Raw genomic sequence first — 21,461 nt, forward strand, 5'->3', positions numbered from 1 at the left:
TGAGACTGCTAGTCATTCTCAACATATCATAAGCATCCATATCTTTTGTGTTTATCAAACAGACATATTGTACATTGTAAAATTGTTTTTTTAAATTCATTCATTGTGTAATATATTTATGGAACAAAGCTTTTGTGTTTAACCAAATGGTGGGCGTATGGATGAGAAAAGGGACTTATTGTATACGTAGTAGAATAGAATAGATTCAAGTAGAGTAGTAGGGCGGAGACTGGTTGGAGGAATTTCCACTGTCATCCATAGAACTACCTTCTGGAATAACAGACCAAAGTGGAGGACTTTTTCCAGCAAATTCCGTTGAGTTCATTGTCTTCAGATCTGTCCTATGAAGCACCAAGAAAACCCTGTTTCTACCCAGAATTTCTGTATAGATCATTCTAGAACAGTAACGCTCCAGGCTTCCCTCCCCTTATATCATAATAGTGTTTTTGCGGAAGTCATAAGGGGTCGAATCTTCCAAAATGTTGTCTTTTCATTAAGTGACAGACAGGGAGATTTCTAGCCAGTTAGAATATATAGTTTTAGAGGATACATGCCCCGCCCCCTTTAATCTCCAACAACATTCACCATTCATTCAAGTTTAACAAGTGCAAATACTTTTTGTTAGTGTATATTGTTTGTATTTGAACTCCTCTCAGCCCCAGAACCTCTCTGCCTGACACAGCAGAAGTCTGTACAGAGAATAAATATCCTGTCCACATACTGTTCTTACAGACACCTTGACATAGGGACGTTTCGCTGCTCAGTCTAGTTCAACACTACGTATTTGCATGGCGGTGCATTCCATTGATTATAGCATTGGCCGCATAGTCTCCCGGTTGTCTGCTCTTGTACAAGGAAGAGTATTTATCTCCCTCCACATAAGACTAGGACATTCCCCTTGAAACGCATGCAGGGTTGAACAACTAAAAGGTTGTTTAAAGAGCAAAGTTACAGTTCCCCATCATTATCACATGTCAGAGCTTGACACAGTGGAGAGCAAAGTTACAGTTCCCCATCATTATCTCATATCAAGCTTGACACAGTGGAGAGCAAAGTTACAGCTCCCCATCATTATCTCATGTCAAACCTGACACAGTGGAGAGCAAAGTTACAGTTCCCCATCATTATCTCATATCAAGCTTGACACAGTGGAGAGCAAAGTTACAGCTCCCCATCATTATCTCATGTCAACCTGACACAGTGGAGAGCAAAGTTACAGTTCCCCATCATTATCTCATATCAAGCTTGACACAGTGGAGAGCAAAGTTACAGCTCCCCATCATTATCTCATGTCAACCTGACACAGTGGAGAGCAAAGTTACAGTTCCCCATCATTATCTCATGTCAACCTGACACAGTGGAGAGCAAAGTTACAGCTCCCCATCATTATCTCATGTCAACCTGACACAGTGGAGAGCAAAGTTACAGCTCCCCATCATTATCTCATGTCAACCTGACACAGTGGAGAGCAAAGTTACAGTTCCCCATCATTATCTCATATCAAGCTTGACACAGTGGAGAGCAAAGTTACAGCTCCCCATCATTATCTCATGTCAATCTGACACAATCGAGAGCAAAGTTACAGTTCCCCATCATTATCTCATATCAACTTGACACAGTGGAGAGCAAAGTTACAGCTCCCCATCATTATCTCATGTCAACCTGACACAGTGGAGAGCAAAGTTACAGTTCCCCATCATTATCTCATGTCAACCTGACACAGTGGAGAGCAAAGTTACAGCTCCCCATCATTATCTCATATCAAGCTTGACACAGTGGAGAGCAAAGTTACAGTTCCCCATCATTATCTCATGTCAACCTGACACAGTGGAGAGCAAAGTTACAGTTCCCCATCATTATCTCATATCAAGCTTGACACAGTGGAGAGCAAAGTTACAGCTCCCCATCATTATCTCATGTCAACCTGACACAGTGGAGAGCAAAGTTACAGTTCCCCATCATTATCTCATGTCAAGCTTGACACAGTGGAGAGCAAAGTTACAGTTCCCCATCATTATCTCATGTCAAGCTTGACACAGTGGAGAGCAAAGTTACAGTTCCCCATCATTATCTCATATCAAGCTTGACACAGTGGAGAGCAAAGTTACAGCTCCCCATCATTATCTCATGTCAAGCTTGACACAGTGGAGAGCAAAGTTACAGTTCCCCATCATTATCTCATGTCAACTTGACACAGTGGAGAGCAAAGTTATAGCTCCCCATCATTATCTCATGTCAAGCTTGACACAGTGGAGAGCAAAGTTACAGTTCCCCATCATTATCTCATGTCAACTTGACACAGTGGAGAGCAAAGTTACAGCTCCCCATCATTATCTCATATCAAGCTTGACACAGTGGAGAGCAAAGTTACAGCTCCCCATCATTATCTCATATCAAGCTTGACACAGTGGAGAGCAAAGTTACAGCTCCCCATCATTATCTCATGTCAAGCTTGACACAGTGGAGAGCAAAGTTACAGTTCCCTATCATTATCTCATGTCAACTTGACACAGTGGAGAGCAAAGTTACAGCTCCCCATCATTATCTCATATCAAGCTTGACACAGTGGAGAGCAAAGTTACAGCTCCCCATCATTATCTCATATCAAGCTTGACACAGTGGAGAGCAAAGTTACAGCTCCCCATCATTATCTCATGTCAACTTGACACAGTGGAGAGCAAAGTTACAGCTCCCCATCATTATCTCATATCAAGCTTGACACAGTGGAGAGCAAAGTTACAGCTCCCCATCATTATCTCATATCAAGCTTGACACAGTGGAGAGCAAAGTTACAGCTCCCCATCATTATCTCATATCAAGCTTGACACAGTGGAGAGCAAAGCCAAGATCCCTTTGGATCATTTTCATGACGGTACTATAGAAACAGTCAGATCTTCAGAACTAGCAGCCTAATGAGGACATGGGATCTTTGAATTAACAATGAGTTCTATTAGTATTTGATTACAGAAAAAATGACGACATGTATTTGGTCTTTTTTTTCTTCCTCTTCATGTGATTTATTTGGCAAAATGTACTTTTTTTGTAAGTTACTGTAAATGCTGCACTTTACATATGCACCAATAGAGGGCAGACTCCGACAGTATCAGTGGCTGGCATTGGTTCACAGTCAGTCCCATCTCTCTGGAGATGATGCAGATTTTATATGTAAATCTAACTGATTTGTCAAAGATCTGAGCAGATGTTTTAAATGTTATTTGGATGCAAACTGTCACTTTAAAAATTAAGATCACTACATTTTAAACTATCTAGGTTTGGTCTTCAGGGGAAGTAGTAGGAAGGTTGGTTTTAGGTTAAAGGCTGACCCCTGGAATGAAGTGTCTGTGCCGCTGTAGAGAGACCGGTGCTTTTTCAAAGGTGTTATAATTATTATATTATTTTGTTTTCTTTCTTTTATGGCTTCTGTGGAAATGGAACATTTTGGAAATGTGTTGTTTATTATCCATTTTTTGTTGATGATGCTGTAATTATAAAACATATCTGACTGGGGTGAACTTTAATATATGTTGTTGGTTTTGACATTTTGTGTGTTTCAATTTGTTAATTGGTTTGGTGAACACTCAGTGACATGTACACATTTACTGTAATTGAATGTAAGGAGAGACTAACACTGACTTATTTAATTATGTTTCACCATTTATCAATAAGTTAACATTACACACATAAAGAAGTGAATACAGTAATACAGTCAAACCACAATAGATCATTTATAAGGTGAAGTATCATTCCCCCTTTTTAGTGGCACTGCAGCGAATTTGGGCAGTAGCGGGATCCACTACTCACACTGATGGGCCCCCATGATATCAGTGAACAGCCAATCATCTTCCAGGGGCGGGGTCAGAACCTGATGTGGATGAGGGGTGTGAACTGGGGCCGGGAAGGATCTGGCCACTCCCTCATAGGGAATACAACTCTGATTTATATCATCATTCACCAATGAGAAGGTACCATCTTGTTGGGGATAAGACCTCTGAAGGATGTTGGGGTCTGGGAAGTCACAATGGTAGCCTACAGAGGTGGACAGTTGGTTTGGGTTAATATTTAAACAGGTGAACTGCCTATCTGTACCTTGTCTTCCCACAGCGCTCTCCAACATACACTGTGAGCTGTCCTGGCCACTAATGAAGTCTCTTATGGCTGTTACTGGATCGATAGAACATCCGTATCCAGATCCGTATTCATACTGCCCTCCATCACAGTCAATCCTCTCCATCTCAGATCTACCGTCACTCCTGCTGCTGCTGATGTGGAGCATCAACTTCTCTATGAAACTTTCGGATTGGTTCAGATACGTGATGTCATCAACGTGCGCCTTATCACCTAGGCTCCTCTCATCACCAGGATACCCCCAGATGGTCTCTAGATGGGCCGGAGGGTCCCCATCATTCTGTGGTTCAACCTCTGAGTCCCACAGGCTCAACATGTCCATTCTCTGGCTCTCCACTGTGTCACTGTCTGACATATTGTTTTGGGACTGGGAGCAAGCGGAGTTGTCTGCGACCATTGTGACCCCAAAGTCACAGGAATCTAGGGAGAGTCCGGGAGAGAGGGGTGTTGGGTTGAAAGTTGAGGTATCCAAGTTTAGAGGTAGGGCCCTCTGGTTTTGAGTTGGGGCCATGATATTTGAATTTGAGTCGTGTCTGAGTTGTGTTTCATATTTCTCTCTAATGCTGTCTATCCAGCTATAAAGGCTCTCCTCTGAAGTGACATCACAACTGAAGGGTTCTTTGTGAAAGTGTTCCTCCTCTTGTTCTAAGACAATGGTTTTCTCTGATGTTATGGATGATCTATAGTCAGTTGGATTTTCTGTTCTGCCCCACTGTTTATGAGTCATTTGGTATGTTCCTTTACTTGGAGTGTTGCTGTTGGACTGGTCCATTTGGAAATGTTTGGGGTTGAGTCTCCTCCATTGGGCTCCAGGGTCTTTCTGTTCTGTTGCAAGGGCTTCAGTTTCATGTGAACAAAAGGAAAGGTCTGCTTCTGCACTTACAGGAGCTGGAGGGGAGTCTGAGTCAACATGGGGGTTCATTCAGAGGGAGGAGAAAGGACAAAAGCTGAAGATAAGTATAAACATCAGAGGAGCCCAGTTTGCTTAATTTATGCATCAAGTCACCTGGATAATTAAAGAGAGAATACCTTCTTTAGAGGTGCTGTTAGATTGGTCAGTGGTTATTGGCTGTTGTGATGGGGAAGGTGTGTCGCTATTCGCTACCTCCGTTGAGAAGAGGACAGACACAAGCTGGGGATTGGCTGCCTCTATCTCTGCAAACTTCCTGTTTGAGAGAAGGGGCAGTATAACATTTCAGTTTAAGGCATCTTATATTCACTCTCACCAGAAACACTGTACACACACACCTCTGGATCATGTTGTGTAGGAAGCGCCGGTGGTTGACTTGACGTTTGGATGGCCTGTTCTTCTTTGGTCTCTGGAGTGTCCGCATCATGTGGCCTGCTGCTGATGTCACAAAGGTAAAGAGGTCGCGACCCCAGGGAACACCTCGCTCCACCCTGGGTTCAAAGGTCACAGAGTTGGATGGACGCATGGCTGGAAGGAGGAGAAGGGAAGAGACGAGTAACAGGTCTGGGGTATTAATCGGGGATGTGGTGAGAGAGAAGGATGAGGTGGGAGGGGTAACAGAGGTATCAACATTAGGAGAGGGGGATAAGGTCAAATATGAGTTTCCCTAAGTCCAAAGACATTTCTTGTGAGCTTCCCACCATATGGGAGCATATACCACTAGAAGTGGCAGCAGATATGACTTGTAACAGAACCATTGAAATGTGGGAAACTCGTAGTGTAATCTTGAAGGCCTAACTACAATGTCTAAGTTAGAATTATTCACTTTCACATTTTCAGTGGAACACCGCAATGCAACAACAACAAACATGTCAACCTGCATTAGACATGAAATCTGTTGCCATAATTGTGAAACTACAACTTCACTAAGTCTTAAACTGACCTACAGAAACAAAACCCACACAAGTGGGCGGGGCACTCCTGTAACGTATTAGGATATTACATTGGTTTAAAACAATAACCAAAACCCTCTAATAATTGGTCCAGACGACTATTTCCAGGGAAAATGATGTCCAAGGTGTAATTGGAATGATTAAAAAATTGTCATTTAGCAGACAGAATAACGGTTCATGCAGGAATCAAACCCATAACATTCGGGATGCCAGCATCATGCTCCAACAAGCTGGACCATCAAAACCACTTATTAAACAAAAACTATTCTACAATATAGAACAACACAAAGAAAACTCACCTTGGCACTGCTGTGGCTATCTCTAGCTCTGTAGACTGACTCCCAATAATGTGTCAGAAAGAGAGGTTGAGGTACAGATGGAGAGAGGTGGGGTTTCGTGGTTGATTGTGTGTGTGTGTCTGTGTGTGTGTATGTGTCTCAATGAGTCAATGCTGAACGTCACACATCAATCCCCTGCTCTGAGACAGAGCAGCCCGACAAATGAAGAGTGGCTGGGGAAGTGAGGGATGAGAGACAGACAAGAAAGAGGGCAATTATCTGAGAAGTCAACTGCTTGTAGAAGCGTAGGCGCACATCTCCATTGTGAGGAACACTAAAGGCAGCTTGTTAACTACTGAAAGACACAACGCACCAGTTGAGGTACTTAACAAGCTGTTCATTATCACATTTTCTGAGCTCAGAGCTGAGGTGGTTGCTAATGGCACATTGCCCTTTAGGTTCTGCAGAGGTCTGCCCTAGCACTCTATTTTTCATATCTATGGCAGCACAGCGAATGAATAGACTATCCTCACCGCATACCTGAATAACAGGTAGTGTGTGTGTGTGTGTGTGTGTGTGTGTTATATCAAATAGGAAAATCTATAGGCCTCCATCCCAAAGTGGGAGCGGAAATGATTGGCACCATCTTATTCCATGTAATTGGGAGTTTGGGGTGAACTATTCCTTTAAATATATACACTGTGCTTATCATTGTACATTCAACTTACCACATGTAACCAAAGGAGGGAAGTGTGGCTTCAGGAGTGGCATCTATTTTTAGTGCAGCCACATGCGTGAGACCAGGGTCTACTCTGCCTTTGAGAAACGGCATGTTGGTATAGATTTGCTGACTTATACTGTGGACCATTACTTTGGTAAGTGACATCACCCATAACCCTTTTCCAGCAGTAAAGAGTAGGAGTGTGGATCTTTGTTGTCACTATTGGCAGTTTTGCAGCAAGTAGCCACATACACATGGCTATGGCAATGAATGGGAATGTGTTGAGAAACGTAATACCATTCTCCCACCAAAGTCAGTTATAAACACACGATCTGAGCGCATCAGTCAAATGTCCTGCATTTAATAGGCTAGTACAGTAGGCTACTTTAGAAGCATAGTGGTAGTAGCACTGTAGTTTTACCGGATTTAGTTTGATTGGCGGTATTGTACCAGTATGACAACTCTTGCTATTCATCAGATCTGACTAATTCATGTTCTAAACACTACATTCTGTATCCCTCTAGCTCTTTTCCTCCATGTATCCATTCACTCTCCCTCCTGCTTTCCCCATCTGTGCTTTTCTCACATGCTTTCATTGCAAAAGAAGGCTACTAGGTAAAGCCTTATCACACTCCCTCTGACAGAACTTTGACCAGCCAAGCAGACCTCTCTGACCTCTGAGAACCTGCCTCTTATTGGCTGAGAATTCCATTGACCCACCCTTCCGTGTCCTCCAGCAGCAAGCACTGTGAATCTTGTGCCTCTGCCACTGCTGTGTTCCAAGCGGTGGATGAGACAGCTAAGTTGTAAGGTAAGTTGTCTCTCTCTTTGTCTAAAGCAAGGAGTCAGAGTTCAATTTGACAAGGCAAAACAACAAGGTTATTTTGTTTAATTTATCTATCATAGCCCACTGGCTTTGAGGATTGGGTGGGACCTTAGAAAATATGGTGTAATGAAATCAAAAGTCCACTTTTATCCAAAATAAAATTATCATTGAATCTAGCTTGTGATGCTGATAGCCTATAAGTAAGTGAAATATAATTCATTAGTCATAAGGAATGTTTTCTTTCTTATTCCATAATGTTAACACTTTGTTTCTCCCCTGAATTCACCAGTAACCATGAGTCGAGCCTGGGCCTTGTTTAAGGCCCACCCCTACATCAGCAATGTGGTCGGATACACAACCCTGTTCGCATCCGCGGACCTCATACAGCAAAGCATGCTTGGAGGGAAACAGAGTGGAGGATTAAACACAGACGAGGGAACACACACCATCCATGACTCAGAGGGGGCCAAGCTTAACATGGAGGAAACCAATATTTCCACTGGTACTAAAAGTGTCACAACATGGGCTGATATTGACTGGTCCCAGACCGCTCGAGTGGCCTTTGTTGGGTTCTGTTTCCATGCCAATTTCAACTACCATTGGCTGAAGGGGCTGGAGAGGATGTTGCCAGGGGGAGGGGCCAAAAGGGTGTCAGGGAAGGTAGTGCTGGATCAACTGGTTGCTGCCCCCGCTACTATCAGTGCCTTCTTCATAGGTGTGTGTGTGTGTGTGTGTGTGTGTGTGTGTGTGTGTGTGTGTGTGTGTGTGTGTGTGTGTGTGTGTGTGTGTGTGTGTGTGTGTGTGTGTGTGTGTGTGTAAGTTTCACACATCCCCAAGTGCTACATGTGCATGCATGTGTGTGTGTGTATCTGTTGGTGTGATATAACTTTCAATGTGTAAGACTTAAACATTGTTCTATAATATGAGTTACTCTTTTTAAGGTCTTAGTGTATTAGAAAACAAAGAGGACCCATTGGAAAACTGGAGGGAGAAATTCTGGACTTCATACAAGGTAAGGATGCAGAGCATGAATTAGTTGCTGAAGGAAGAGAGGAAAGTCTAGGTCACCACAACCACATTAATGGTCTCTCTGTCTCCCTCTCTTTTGTTGTGTATGACAGACTGGAGTGGTGTACTGGTCAACAATGCAGGTAGAAACAATAACAACACATTATATGCATACACACACACACACACACACACACTGATCTCTCTCTCTCTCTCTCTCTCTCTCTCTCTCTCTCTCCCCCCTCTCCCTCTCTCTCTCTCTCTCTCTCTCTCTCTCTCTCTCTCTCTCCCTCCCCGCTCTCTCTCTCTCTCTCTCTCTCTCTCTCTCTCTCAGGCATTGAATTTCTCCCTGGTTCCCCCAGTTGCTCGTACAGTGTTTGTGGGTGGCATCACGCTGGTGTGGACAGTATTCCTGTGCCATTTCAGACAGCAGAAAGATGATACACAAACCAAACCCCCCTCTCACTGATATGGATGCTATTGGATAAATTGTGACAATTATTTAATTGAATAGCTTTTATGTGCTGCATGCTTATAACTTGATTAAAGTAGTTATTTTAAAGAATGTGTTTTTCATCTTTGATCAATGGCCTAGCAGTTAAGAGCGTTGGGCCACTAACTGGAAGGTCGCTGGTTCGAATCCCCGAGCCTACTAGGTGATACACCTGTTGATGTGCCCTTGAGCAAGGCACTTAACCCTATTTGCTCCTGTAAGTCCCTCTGGATGAGAGCATCTGCTAAATGAAAGCAAAATATATATATATTTACACAGTTGAAGTCGGAGCCAAATACATTTAAAGTTTTTCACAGTTCCTGACATTTAATAAGAGTAAAAATGATCTGTCTTAGGTCAGTAAGGATCACCACTTTATTTTAAGAATGTGAAATGTCAGAATAATAGTAGAGATAATAATTTATTTCAGCTTTTATTTCTTTCATCACATTCCCAGTGATTCAGAAGTTTACAAACTCAATTAGTATTTGGTAGCGTTGCCTTTAAATTGTTTAACTTGGGTCAAATGTTTTGGGTAGCCTTCCACAAGCTTCCCACAATAAGTTGGTGAATTTTGGCCCATTCCTCCTGACAGAGCTGGTGTAACTGAGTTAGGTTTGTAGGCCTCCTTGCTCGCACATGCTTTTTCAGTTCTGCCCACAAAGGTTCTATAGGATCGAGGTCAGGGCTTTGTAATGGCCACTCCAATACCTTGACTTTGTTGTCCTTAAGCCATTTTGCCACAACTTTGGAAGTATGCTTGGGGTCATTGTCCATTTTGGAAGACTCATTTGCAACCAAGCTTTAACTTCCCGACTGATGTCTTAAGATGTTGCTTCAATATATCCACATAATTTTCCATCCTCATGATGCTATCTATTTTTTGAAGTGCACCACACCCTCCTGCAGCAAAGCACCCCCACAACATGATGCTGCCACCCCCGTGCTTCACAGTTGGGATGGTGTTCTTCGGCTTGCAAGCCTCCCCCTTTTTCCTCCAAACATAAAGATGGTCATTATGGCCAAACAGTTCTATTTTTGTTTCATCAGACCAGAGGACATTTCTCCAAAAAGTATGATGTTTGTCCCCACGTGCAGTTGCAAACCGTAGTCTAGCTTTTTTATTGTGGATTTGGAGCAGTGGCTTCTTCAGGTTATGTCGATATAGGACTTTTACAGTTGATATAGATACTTTTGTACCTGTTTCCTCCAGCATCTTCACAAGGTCCTTTGCTGTTGTTGTGGGATTGATTTGCACTTTTCGCACCAAAGTACTTTCATATCTAGGAGACAGAACGCGTCTCCTTCCTCAGCAGAAATACATCCACAGGTACACCTCCAATTGACTCAAATTATGTAAATAATCAGAAGCTTCTAAAGCCATGACATAGTTTTCTGGAATTTTCCAAACTGTTTAGGCACAGTCAACTTAGTAAACTTCTGACCCACTGGAATTGTGAGACAGTGAATTATAAGTGAAATAATCTGTCTGTAAATTGTTGGAAATATTACTTGTGTCATGCCCAAAGTAGATGTCCTAACCGACTTGCCAAAACTATAGTTTGTTAACAAGAAATTTGTGGAGTGGTTGAAAAACGAGTTTTAATGACTCCAACCTAAGTCAAATCAAATCAAAGTTTATTTGTCACATGCGCCGAATACAACAGTGAAATGCTTACTTACAGGCTCTAACTAATGGTACGTGGAAAAAAGGTGTGTGTGTGTGTGTGTGTGTGTGTGTGTGTGTGTGTGTGTGTGTGTGTGTGTGTGTGTGTGTGTGTGTGTGTGTGTGTGTGTGTGTGTGTGTGTGTGTGTGTGTGTGTGTGTGTGTGTGTGTGTGTGTGTGTGTGTGTGTAGGTAAGTAAAGAAATAAAACAACTGTAAAAAGACATTTAAAAAAGAGTAGCAAGGATATATACAGACACCTGTTAGTCAGGCTGATTGAGGTAGTATGTACATGTAGGTATCGTTAAAGTGACTGTGCACATATGATGAACAGAGAGTAGCAGAAGCGTAAAAAGAGGGGTTGGCGGATGGTGGGACTCAATGCAGATAGCCCGGTTAGCCAATGTGCAGGAGCACTGGTTGGTCGGGGCCAATTTAGGTAGTATGTACATGAATGTATAGTTAAAGTGACTATGCATATAAGATAAACAGAGAGTAGCAGCAGCGTAAAAGATGGGTTGGGGGGGGCACACAATGCAAATAGTCCGGGTAACCATTTGGTTACCTGTTCAGGAGTCTTATGGCTTGGGGGTATAAACTGTTGAGAAGCCTTTTTGTCCTAGACTTGGCACTCCGGTACCGCTTGCCATGCGGTAGTAGAGAGAACAGTCTATGACTGTTTGGCTGGGGTCTTAGGGCTTTCCTCTGACACCACCTGGTGTAGAGGTCCTGGATGGCAGGCAGCTTTGCCCCAGTGATGTACTGGGCCATACGCACTACCCTCTGAAGTGCCTTGCGGTTGGAGGCCGAGCAGTTGCCATACAAGGCAGTGATGCAACCGGTCAGGATGCTCTCGATGTTGCAGCTGTGGAACCTTTTGAGGATCTCAGGACCCATGCCAAATCTTTTCAGTCTCCTGAGGGGGAATAGGCTTTGTCGTGCCCTCTTCAGGACTGTCTTGGTGTGTTTGGACTAATCTAGTTTTTGTTGTTGATGTGGACACCAAGGAATTTGAAGCTCTCAACCTGCTCCACTACAGCCCCGTCGATGAGAATGGGGGCGTGCTCGGTCCTCCTTTTCCTGTAGTCCACAATCATCTCCATAGTCTTGGTTATGTTGAGGTATAGGTTGTTATTCTGGCACCACCCGACCAGGTCTCTGACCTCCTCCCTATAGGTTGTCTCGTCGTTGTCGGTGATCAGGCCTACCACTGTTGTGTCGTCAGCAAACGTAATGATGGTGTTGAGTCGTGCCTGGCCATGCAGTCGTGGGTGAACAGGGAGTACAGGAGGGAACTGAGCACGCATTCCTGGGGAACTCCAGTGTTGAGGATCAGCGTGGCAGATGTGTTGCTACCTACCCTCGCCACCTGGGGGCGGCCTGTCAGGAAGTCCAGGATCCAGTTGCAGAGGGAGGTGTTTAGTCCCAGGATCCTTAGCATGGTGATGAGCTTTGAGGGTACTAACGTGTTGAGATGGATCTGTTACTTGAACTCTGTGAAGCATTTATTTGGGCTGCAATCTGAAGTTCATCGTCTGCAGCAAATAATTGTCTGCAGCAGAGGTAACTCTAGGTCTTCCTTTCCTGTGGTGGTGCTCATGAGAACCAGTTTCATCATAGTTTATGGTTTTTGCGACTGCACTTGAAGAAACTTTCAAAGTTCTTGAAATTTTCCGCATTTACTGACCTTCATGTCTTAAAATAATGATTGACTGTCATTTCTCTTTGCTTATTTGAGCTGTTCTTGTCATAATTTGGACTTGGTCTTTTACCAAATAGGGCTATCTTCTGTAAACCACCCCTACCTTGTCACAACACAACTGATTAGCTCAATGGCATTAAGAAGGACAGAAATTCCAGAAATGAACTTTTAACATAGTTAAATAAAGGTTAAATAAATAAAAACAAGGCACACCTGTTCATTTAAATGCATTCCAGGTGACTACCTCATGAAGCTGGTTGAGAGAATGCCAAGCGTGTGCAAAGCTGTCATCAAGGAAAAGTTGGCTACTTTGAAGAATCTCAAATATAAAATGTATTTTTAATTTTTTTTCAACACTTTTTTTGGCTACTACATGATTCCACATGTGTTTTTCATAGTTGTGATGTTTTCACTATTTTTCTACAATGTATAAAATAGTAAAAATAAAGAAAAACCCTTGAATGAGTAGGTGTGTCCAAACTTTTGACTGGTACTGTATATATGAGAAATGTTTTTTTTTCTTCTCAAAGCTGGAGCTATGAATTCTGACACAAAACATACTTATTTAAATATTTTATAAAGTTAAAAAATTAAGAGCCTGAGAAATTACAAGAAGAGAAGTGAGTTCACTTTTCTGTTTGGTTAAGAAAATTGATTATTAATTGTATGTAAATCACATGATAAAATATGTATTTATTGGTTAGAAAGTTACTTCACACTAGCCTATACACAAATGATGAATGGATCAAATTAATTAACGAATAGAATCATATAAAATATAAATATAATGACTTTTTGACGACTTGATGATCACACAGGAAGTAATAGCAGAACAGCCAACGAAAACGCGTGTGACCTCCGCAATCGCGGAGAAGTCTTTATCGCGAGACAGCGACTCTTCCTTTTCCCTTTCCCTTCTGAGTCCAAGATGGTAGGTACAGTTTATGAAAACATCGTTAACTGATTTGATAATCTGAGTCCATCCTCACTTTTACAGTAGCACAACTCAACCATTTCCATGTATCTAATTGCCTTGATGTCTTTGGTTTGAATTCCGGATGGTATTGACATACTATTTGGCGTTTTAACGATACGGTTCAGTCCTTCACTACCGGTGGTTAGCGTCACAATAGTTGACTTGCTACCGGGTATTCTCACTAATTCCCGAAAGACGGCGTGTAACTGAGACACAAGATATTGAAATACTGGTACTGCTTTTCGAGAAATGTCGGTAACTTTTGTATCTTCGTTTTGAGACTTCTCCAAAATAGATTGTATCGGCTACCTGACTAGGTAGATGGCCCTAATTGAAAACGTGCCATTTGACCAGTGTTGGTGAACTATGCTACTTAACGTTACTTCGCTGGATCGCTAGTTAGCCGCTGTGTATGAGACTAACGTTATGCTTCACGGTATGCTGCCAAATTCAAGTTAGGTATGAATGATTTGGGTGCTGTTTAGGTATGAGTTACACTGTAACGTTAGTAGACGTGATCGATCGTTTGAGGTCTAGCCATAAAGCATAGGGTTCAGAAAACATGCAAAGGTACATTTTCATGGCACAGTGATCAGCAATGTCATTAACACTGTAACTAATAATTATGTTTTTAATTGATCGGCGCGTGAATGGCAAGTTCTCATGTATTTACCTGCACCATCTTTTCACAGGGAGTTGACATCCGACACAACAAGGACCGTAAGGTGCACAGAAAGGAGCCCAAGAGTCAGGATATCTACCTGAGGCTCCTGGTCAAGGTAAGTGTCGCAACCTTTATACATTAAGGCATTGCCATGTAAACAAGTAGTCTGACAACTAAGTTGTTGATTTCCCATCTTGATGTTAGACCTTTTTTGGTTAATTGTAAAATCTATGCAGCACATAGCTCAGAGTAACCCTTGTTAACATTTTACATTGAGTAGTCAATACTTTCTACTTAATAAATGTTTATGTTCTCGTCTCCACAGCTGTACAGATTCCTGGCACGTCGTTCCACTGCTCCCTTCAACAAAGTGGTCCTCAGGAGGCTCTTCATGAGCAGGACCCACAGGCCTCCGATATCGGTGTCTCGCATGGTGAGTTACATCAAATTGCTACAATCAACTCAATTGAATGGCAGTCAAGTTCACAGATTCAAAGACCTAAGAGGGCAACAGTACAATTGGGAGGACAACTTCAGCTGGTACTCCTGCTTATGCTTGTTGCGCTACAATGCTTTATTGTTGTTGGGTTTTTTTACACTTCCTTGCTCAAACATTCTAGTTATGATTCTCTTTTGACTGTTGACTCTTATGTCATGGTTAATTTCCCTTCTGATGATTTGGTACCTTTTCAGTGAGCTGGAGATCTTTCCACCTCTTACGTGGCTTCTTGAACATGTCCTAGTTGGGGTGGCAGGTAGCCTAGTAATTTAAGAGCATTGGGCCATTAACCGAAAAGTCGCTGGTTCCAAGCCCACTAGGTGAAAAGTCTGTCATGCACTTATTTCTCCTCTAAGTGTCTCTGAATAACAGCATCTGCTAAATTATTTAAATCTATTGGCCCAGTTTCCCAAATGCATCTTAAGACCCAAAACTGTCGTTACTATACAATTGGACTTGAAACTGCTCGTTATTTACAGTGTCCGTTGTTGGATGCCTTTTTTTGCTCATCTGCGTCACTTTATACAGATCTCCGCTGAACATGGAATCTAGATGTTTCTGACCGCAGATAACTTCAGAACAAAGTTGACTACAAATACAAAGTTGCAAATGTCTTTATTGTTACAAATGAGCAAAGGATTTTTTAGAAAATTTAAAAATCTTGCAATGGAAACCGAGATGACCGCATTAAAACGGGCTACGGGAGATATAAGTGGAATCACTGAGTGGTCATGACTTCAAAACCAACTTAAACGCTGATGATGTCATACTAACACTGTCAAATCCCAGCTGTACGATACCAAGGGCAATACAGCTCATTAGGGATGATGTTAACCTGGTTCCACTAGTGGAACCCCTCGCCAACAGCCAATGAAATTGCAGGATGCCAAATACAAATCAACATAACTCTCATAAATCCAATTTCTCAAACATACAAGTATTAGGCACCATTTTAAAGACAAAATTCTCGTTAATCCAGCCACAGTGTCTGGTTTAAAGCGAAAGCTCCATAAACGATTGTTAGGTCACCACCAAGTCACAGAAACACCCAGCCATTTTTCCAGCCAAATAGGAGTCACAAAAAGCACAAATAGAGATAAAATTAATCACTAACCTTTGATCTTCATCAGATGACACTCATAGGACTTCATGTTACACAATACATGTATGTTTTATTCGGCGCTCAGAGCCCAAAAACAGCCAAAAGAAATATCCGCCATGTTGCACAGTCAACATTAGTCGGGAATGGCGTTATAAATATTCACTTACCTTTGATCTTCATCAGAATGCACTCTCAGGAATCCCAGTTCCACAATAAATGTTTGATTTGTTCGATAAAGTTAATAATTTGTCCAAATAGCTTCTTTTGTTCAGGCGTTTGGTAAACAAATCCAAACGCGCGTTCAAGTCCAGCCGAACGTCGGACGACAGGTTAAAAAAAAATATTTTACAGGTCGTAGAAATTTGTCAATATAAGTATAGAATCAATCTTTAGGATGTTTTTATCATAAATGTTCAATAATGTTCCAACCGGAGAATTCCATTGTCTGTAGAAAAGCAATGGAACGAGAGCTACCTCGTGTGAATGCACGTGACTGAGATCGAGGCTGCTGCCAGACCTCTGACTCAATCAGCTCTCATTCGCCCCCCTTCACAATAGAAGCCTGAAACAACGTTCTAAAGACTGTTGACATCTAGTGGAAGCCTTAGGAAGTGCAAAATGGCCCATATCCCACTGTATTCGATAGGGGCTGAGTACAAAATCAACAAACCTCAAGAGTTCCCACTTCCTGTTTGGATTTCTTCTCAGGTTTTTGCCTGCCATATGAGTTCTGTTATACTCACAAACATCATTCAAACAGTTTTGGAAACTTCAGTGTTTTCTATCCAATACTAATAACAATATGCATATATTAGCATCTGGGACTGCGTAGGAGGCAGTTTACTCAGGGCATGCTTTTCATCCAAAAGTGAAAATGCTGCTCCCCTTCAATTCCCTCAGTACTGGTTTAAAGAGATGTGTAGTTTATTTCCTGGCTTATTGTGGAAAGATAAGAAACCAATAATTAACCATAAACTGTCCATGTCAAGAAGCAAGTGTGGATTAGCTGTTCCTGTTTATTTGTATTACTTGTCTTGTGACAGTAATTTGATCTCTATATCATCATTATGGTATTACCCCAAGTGCTACTGTAAAATGACCAACTTGAGTTTTCATGTGACGTGGCAAAGATACTTCATAAAGGTTATCTATGAAGCATCCCTCATTTCCAATATGGAACAACCCCTTGTTTACTACAGGGAGAAAGACATTGGCTAATATTACCTGGCTATGCCAAAACATCAGTCAGGTGGGGCAAGTCGTAAGGGATGGTGATGTCAAACCGTTTTAAAGAGTTGATAGCAGAGTTTGGCTTGGGCATTTCTACCTTATTTGCAACTCAAATCAATAATCTAATTACTCATGGTGTTGATGTGGGATCTAAAAGTGATGGACAACAAACTAAGGGGTGTTGCTAATGGGAAAGGAACGGTTTCCACCTTATACAAGCTGGTTGGTCTCTCCTCCCCGAACAGCAACATCCCTACTCCGTCACATTGGGAACAGGGCTTGTGTGTATCTCTCACCGCAGTAGAGTGTCAGGTATAAAATGATTCCAATGGTCTTACATAGGCTTATATTACACCTCACAGGTTTTTTAAAAATGGATCAAAGCCTTTCAGAATTGTGTTGGCATGGCTGCGGTGAGGTTGGTACAAAAATGCATATTTTATGGAAAAGTCCAGCTGTCAGAAGATTTTGGACTGCGGTAGATATGTTGTCTGTCCTTTAGTGTGACTGCTAGGAAGTAGGGTGGACAATATACAACCTAGAACCATGCAACATATCACTGTACTGGCCTTCCTATCAGTCAAACCAACAATACTTCTGAATTGGAGAGTAGAGGCCGACCGATTATGATTTTTCAACCCCGATACCAATTATTGGAGGACAAAAAAAGCTGCTACTGATTAATCGGCCAATTTTTAAAATGTATTTGTAATAATGACCATTACAACAATGCTGAATGAACACTTATTTTAACTTAATCAATAAAATCAATTTAGCCTCAAATAAATAATGAAACATGTTCAATTTGGTTTAAATAATGCAAAAACAAAGTGGTGGAGAAGATAAAGTGCAATATGTGCCGTGTATAGTTTTTTAAAAAGCTAACGTTTAAGTTCCTTGCTCAACATGAGAACATATGAAAGCTGGTGGTTCCTTTCAACATGAGTCTTCAATATTCCAAGGTAAGAGGTTTTAGGTTGTAGTTAATATAGTATTTATAGGACTATTTCTCTCTATACCAATGATGACATCTTATTTGGTGCATTAGTATTGGGTTAGCATTAGACAAAACTGTCTAAATATTTGTAGTCAAGTGGTAATATCCCGCTAGGATCTGATCTGTCGTCAGTATGATTTGAATGGAGAAAGTTGATCTGAAAGCTGCACTGCCTTTCTTTTGTTCCGATCAGTATTGAGGCAGCTCCAACCATGCACTTTGCAAACGTTCTCTCAGCGTGGTGTTTTTGGGAAACTCTTGTTACATATTCGCCAGTTTGTAGGAACGATGCATCAATTAACCCTTGTTAGCCCAATTTCCATTGCTATCGGGAAACCGGGACAATGTCCTTCCAGATTTATTGATATGAATACACAGCTAAGTGAAAGCATCTTCGTATTTATCTTTACTGTGTGGCGGTTGTCCCTCTTCTGAACTATTTGCCGTCCTTTTCAGATCCGTAAGATGAAACTGCCTGGTCGTGAGAACAGAACCGCAGTTGTCGTGGGAACCGTCACTGATGATGTCAGAATTCAGGATATCCCCAAGCTAAAGGTAAAGGTTGTTTTAACTTACTAGATGCCTGTTTGGGTCAGGCTTTTGCTCTAGCACTAACATCTGGTTTAACCTGGGGTGTATTTATTGCTGAAAATGTTTAAGAGCCAAATGGAAGCAAAACTAGCGTTTTTATTGGACAAGTCGGGTAGGTCCCTTCCCATTCCCTTTGCTTCCATTTTAAGAAATGTTTTGCAACAATCGGTGGAGTAAATACACCCCTGCCTATTTTGACCTGGTGTTGGGCTACAACAAAAGCCTTCCCACCCTGTAACTAGGTAGCTCTTCTGGACTAGGGTTAGACTACTTCACTGAAAATGAATTAAGTGTTAACATGAGTTGCTAAACGTGCTCTGTTCTCCCTTCCCTCAGGTGTGCGCTCTGAAGGTGACTGACGGCGCTCGCCGCAGGATCCTGAAGGCCGGAGGTCAGGTCATGACCTTTGACCAGCTGGCTCTGGCTGCCCCCAAAGGACAGGGCACCGTTCTGCTGTCAGGTAAGAACACTACTAGTTTAACAATGTTCAAGTTTAAAGTTATGCTGGGAATATTCTGTTGTACCTTTGCTCTACAGTCCTGTTACTGTTATCACCGCCACAGTCAGATTATTTCTAAACCATGCGTATTTCTACAATTTCTCTTAAATCTAACCTTAACTATACTGCTAACCTAAATCTGCCTAAATTAAGGCTAAAAAGCTACTTTTGTGTTCATTTATTTTTACATCATAGGCAATTTTGGCTTTGTGGCTATTGAGTAGTGACAGTCCTGTTACTCTGGTCTGAAACTCACTTGTTTTCCTTCTTTCAGGACCCCGTAAGGGCAGAGAGGTGTACAGGCATTTTGGAAAAGCCTGTGGAACCCCCCACAGTCACACCAAGTGAGTATTGTACCCCTTTCATGAGATTGCTGCTCTCCTAGGGTTTCATTCAATCTCTATCAATTTCGAGAATGTTTTCCAAATTGTTTGACAAGTTCGTTCCAGTTTGGTTTTCACTGAAAATCACCAATGTTTTTAAACGGAGGACACTTTCTGAATATTGAGAACATTGATAAGATGTTTTGTTAGTACGGGGGCTTGTTGTGGAGAGCCCTACTTTAGAATGAGGATATTAGGTGTGCATTGTGTAGAGAAGGACAAACATGTTTCTCTTATTATGTAGAAACAATTGTCAGTTTGTCTGCAGTGTTCTAATCTATATGTTGCACCTGACTGAATTAGCCCCTGAGCCCAGTGTTAAAAAACGGCAATCGGATTGAATTGTTAGAATTTAGTATTTCAAAACTGGTAAATGAGATTTGGATCCTCTGTATAGGGATTTGGATTTTGTAATCCAATCTGACCTTTAATCAGGATCATTTGTTTTTTGTTTTTCAAACCTCAAAAGGCAGTGATTAGGGTTGTATTAGATGGTGATCATCCTGATCCCACTGGAAGGGTGCATTCAGGGTGGGTTTATAAAGGCACTACAACCAAGATATGTCAATATAACTAAGGTGAGGAGGTTTACATCTGAATTAATTTGACTGCAGTATAGGTACTGAATGTGGCAATTTGTTTGTATTGAGAAGTGTCAAATACAGGTATGATTTCAAAATAGGTCATCCACGTGAATCATGTAGATCTGAACTAAATTTGGGGGGGGTGTACATGTTAGCCGTGATGGTGTGCAGACAGTGATGGTCCTTCTATTATGTTGGATTAATTCATATTTTCATTTCGCTTGTAAGAGCACAGGCCAGTCTGATTAGGCTTTGCGGTTATGTAGACTGAGAGACACTACCATAAAGGAGAAAGTCACGCGTGCGACTTTACATCGTTGAAAATCACGAGTAACAAAAATGTTGTTGTGTTTTTGGGCCCTCGCCAGTTTGTGTCCCTGAAAGTAAATGCATGTACCTTTTTGATTCCGTGTTTAATCGTCACCTACAGGGGTTGCAGGTGTAATTGCAGGATACAGTAAAAATCTTACGGTACAAGTAGCACAAATCTTATATAAATACAAATGGCACTATATACATTAGTTTACTCCTCTCGGTTTCCCTCTGACAGTTTAGTGGTAGTGCCATAACCTGTCCAGTAGATGGCGAGGGGTAGGTAGGCCTGTTCAAAGCACTGAACATCTGGATTCAGTGATCTTGAAGTTGTGGCGTCTTGAGCAGAATGATCCATCTGATTTATTTTCTATTTATTTTTCAAAAATGTCTTGAATTGCAAAACGGAGGATTCCAGAATCCGGATCATTCTGATCCAAATAAAACATTTATTGGTGTAGAGAAATTTGTTGGGACTTAATGTTTATTTACGAAATATTAAAGATATATACACCTGGGTTCCACTAGATTCACTTTCTCCAACCCAGTTATATCATATCATTGATTACTTCAAGGAACGGAGAAGGAAAAATGCATAATTTAAATACATTAGGCCTAGCTGTACTTTGCTGGTTTTGTCCCCAGACTTGCTTTGTTTTACATTGAGTTGGACAATGCACATAATCAACATTAATGCAAATGTGCCAGATTTGCATTATCTGCAGAATCTAGGAAGTTGTTTGAAACACTTATAAACACTGAATTAATGGCATATCTCTTCTCTCCCTCAGGCCCTACATTCGCTCCAAGGGCAGGAAGTTTGAACGTGCTCGTGGGCGCAGATCCAGCCGTGGATACAAGGCCTAAAGGCTTTTTTTGTTTTCCATGGAATCTGATACAAATAAAGATAGCAATACAAAATGAATCAATGTCTCTCCATATT

At 41.7% G+C, this 21,461-nt stretch overlaps 2 protein-coding genes across 5 annotated transcripts; one reads left to right on the forward strand and one right to left on the reverse strand.

Annotated features, from left to right (window-relative positions):
- Positions 1 to 3,689: 3,689 nt before the first annotated feature.
- LOC118380192 (uncharacterized) lies at positions 3,690 to 5,591 on the reverse strand. The gene is made up of 3 exons (XM_035767181.2): positions 5,374 to 5,591; positions 5,155 to 5,291; positions 3,690 to 5,025 (listed from the first exon to the last, which is right to left on the reverse strand). The coding sequence occupies exons 1-3, from the start codon at positions 5,559 to 5,561 to the stop codon at positions 3,794 to 3,796; spliced, it is 1,557 nt and encodes a 518-aa protein (XP_035623074.2). The 5' UTR covers positions 5,562 to 5,591; the 3' UTR covers positions 3,690 to 3,793.
- Positions 5,592 to 5,689: 98 nt separating this feature from the next.
- On the forward strand, positions 5,690 to 21,443 carry LOC118380191 (60S ribosomal protein L18). 4 transcript variants are annotated; one of them, XM_052509766.1, is made up of 8 exons: positions 8,103 to 8,528; positions 8,755 to 8,825; positions 14,350 to 14,436; positions 14,647 to 14,754; positions 18,606 to 18,704; positions 19,077 to 19,200; positions 19,514 to 19,583; positions 21,310 to 21,443. In XM_052509766.1, the coding sequence occupies exons 1-8, from the start codon at positions 8,108 to 8,110 to the stop codon at positions 21,383 to 21,385; spliced, it is 1,056 nt and encodes a 351-aa protein (XP_052365726.1). In that variant the 5' UTR covers positions 8,103 to 8,107; the 3' UTR covers positions 21,386 to 21,443. The 4 variants fall into 4 exon arrangements, with proteins under 4 accessions (XP_052365727.1, XP_052365726.1, XP_035623072.2 ...); XM_035767179.2 differs by having other exon boundaries at positions 8,103 to 8,315; XM_035767180.2 differs by lacking the exons at positions 8,103 to 8,528; positions 8,755 to 8,825 and adding an exon at positions 13,490 to 13,612.
- Positions 21,444 to 21,461: the final 18 nt, after the last annotated feature.

Source organism: Oncorhynchus keta, unplaced genomic scaffold, assembly GCF_023373465.1.
Source record: "Oncorhynchus keta strain PuntledgeMale-10-30-2019 unplaced genomic scaffold, Oket_V2 Un_contig_496_pilon_pilon, whole genome shotgun sequence".
Taxonomy (NCBI): Eukaryota; Metazoa; Chordata; class Actinopteri; order Salmoniformes; family Salmonidae; genus Oncorhynchus; species Oncorhynchus keta.

Coding starts and splice junctions, on each gene's coding strand:
- LOC118380191 (XM_052509766.1), top strand. CDS start 8,108: ATGAGTCGAGCCTGGGCCTTGTTTAAGGCCCACCCCTACATCAGCAAT. Junction 8,529..8,754: donor TATCAGTGCCTTCTTCATAG/GTGTGTGTGTGT, acceptor ACTCTTTTTAAG/GTCTTAGTGTATTAGAAAAC. Junction 19,201..19,513: donor GGGCACCGTTCTGCTGTCAG/GTAAGAACACTA, acceptor TCCTTCTTTCAG/GACCCCGTAAGGGCAGAGAG.
- LOC118380192 (XM_035767181.2), bottom strand. CDS start 5,561: ATGCGTCCATCCAACTCTGTGACCTTTGAACCCAGGGTGGAGCGAGGT. Junction 5,292..5,373: donor CTACACAACATGATCCAGAG/GTGTGTGTGTAC, acceptor TCTCTCAAACAG/GAAGTTTGCAGAGATAGAGG. Junction 5,026..5,154: donor TAACAGCACCTCTAAAGAAG/GTATTCTCTCTT, acceptor ATGTTGACTCAG/ACTCCCCTCCAGCTCCTGTA.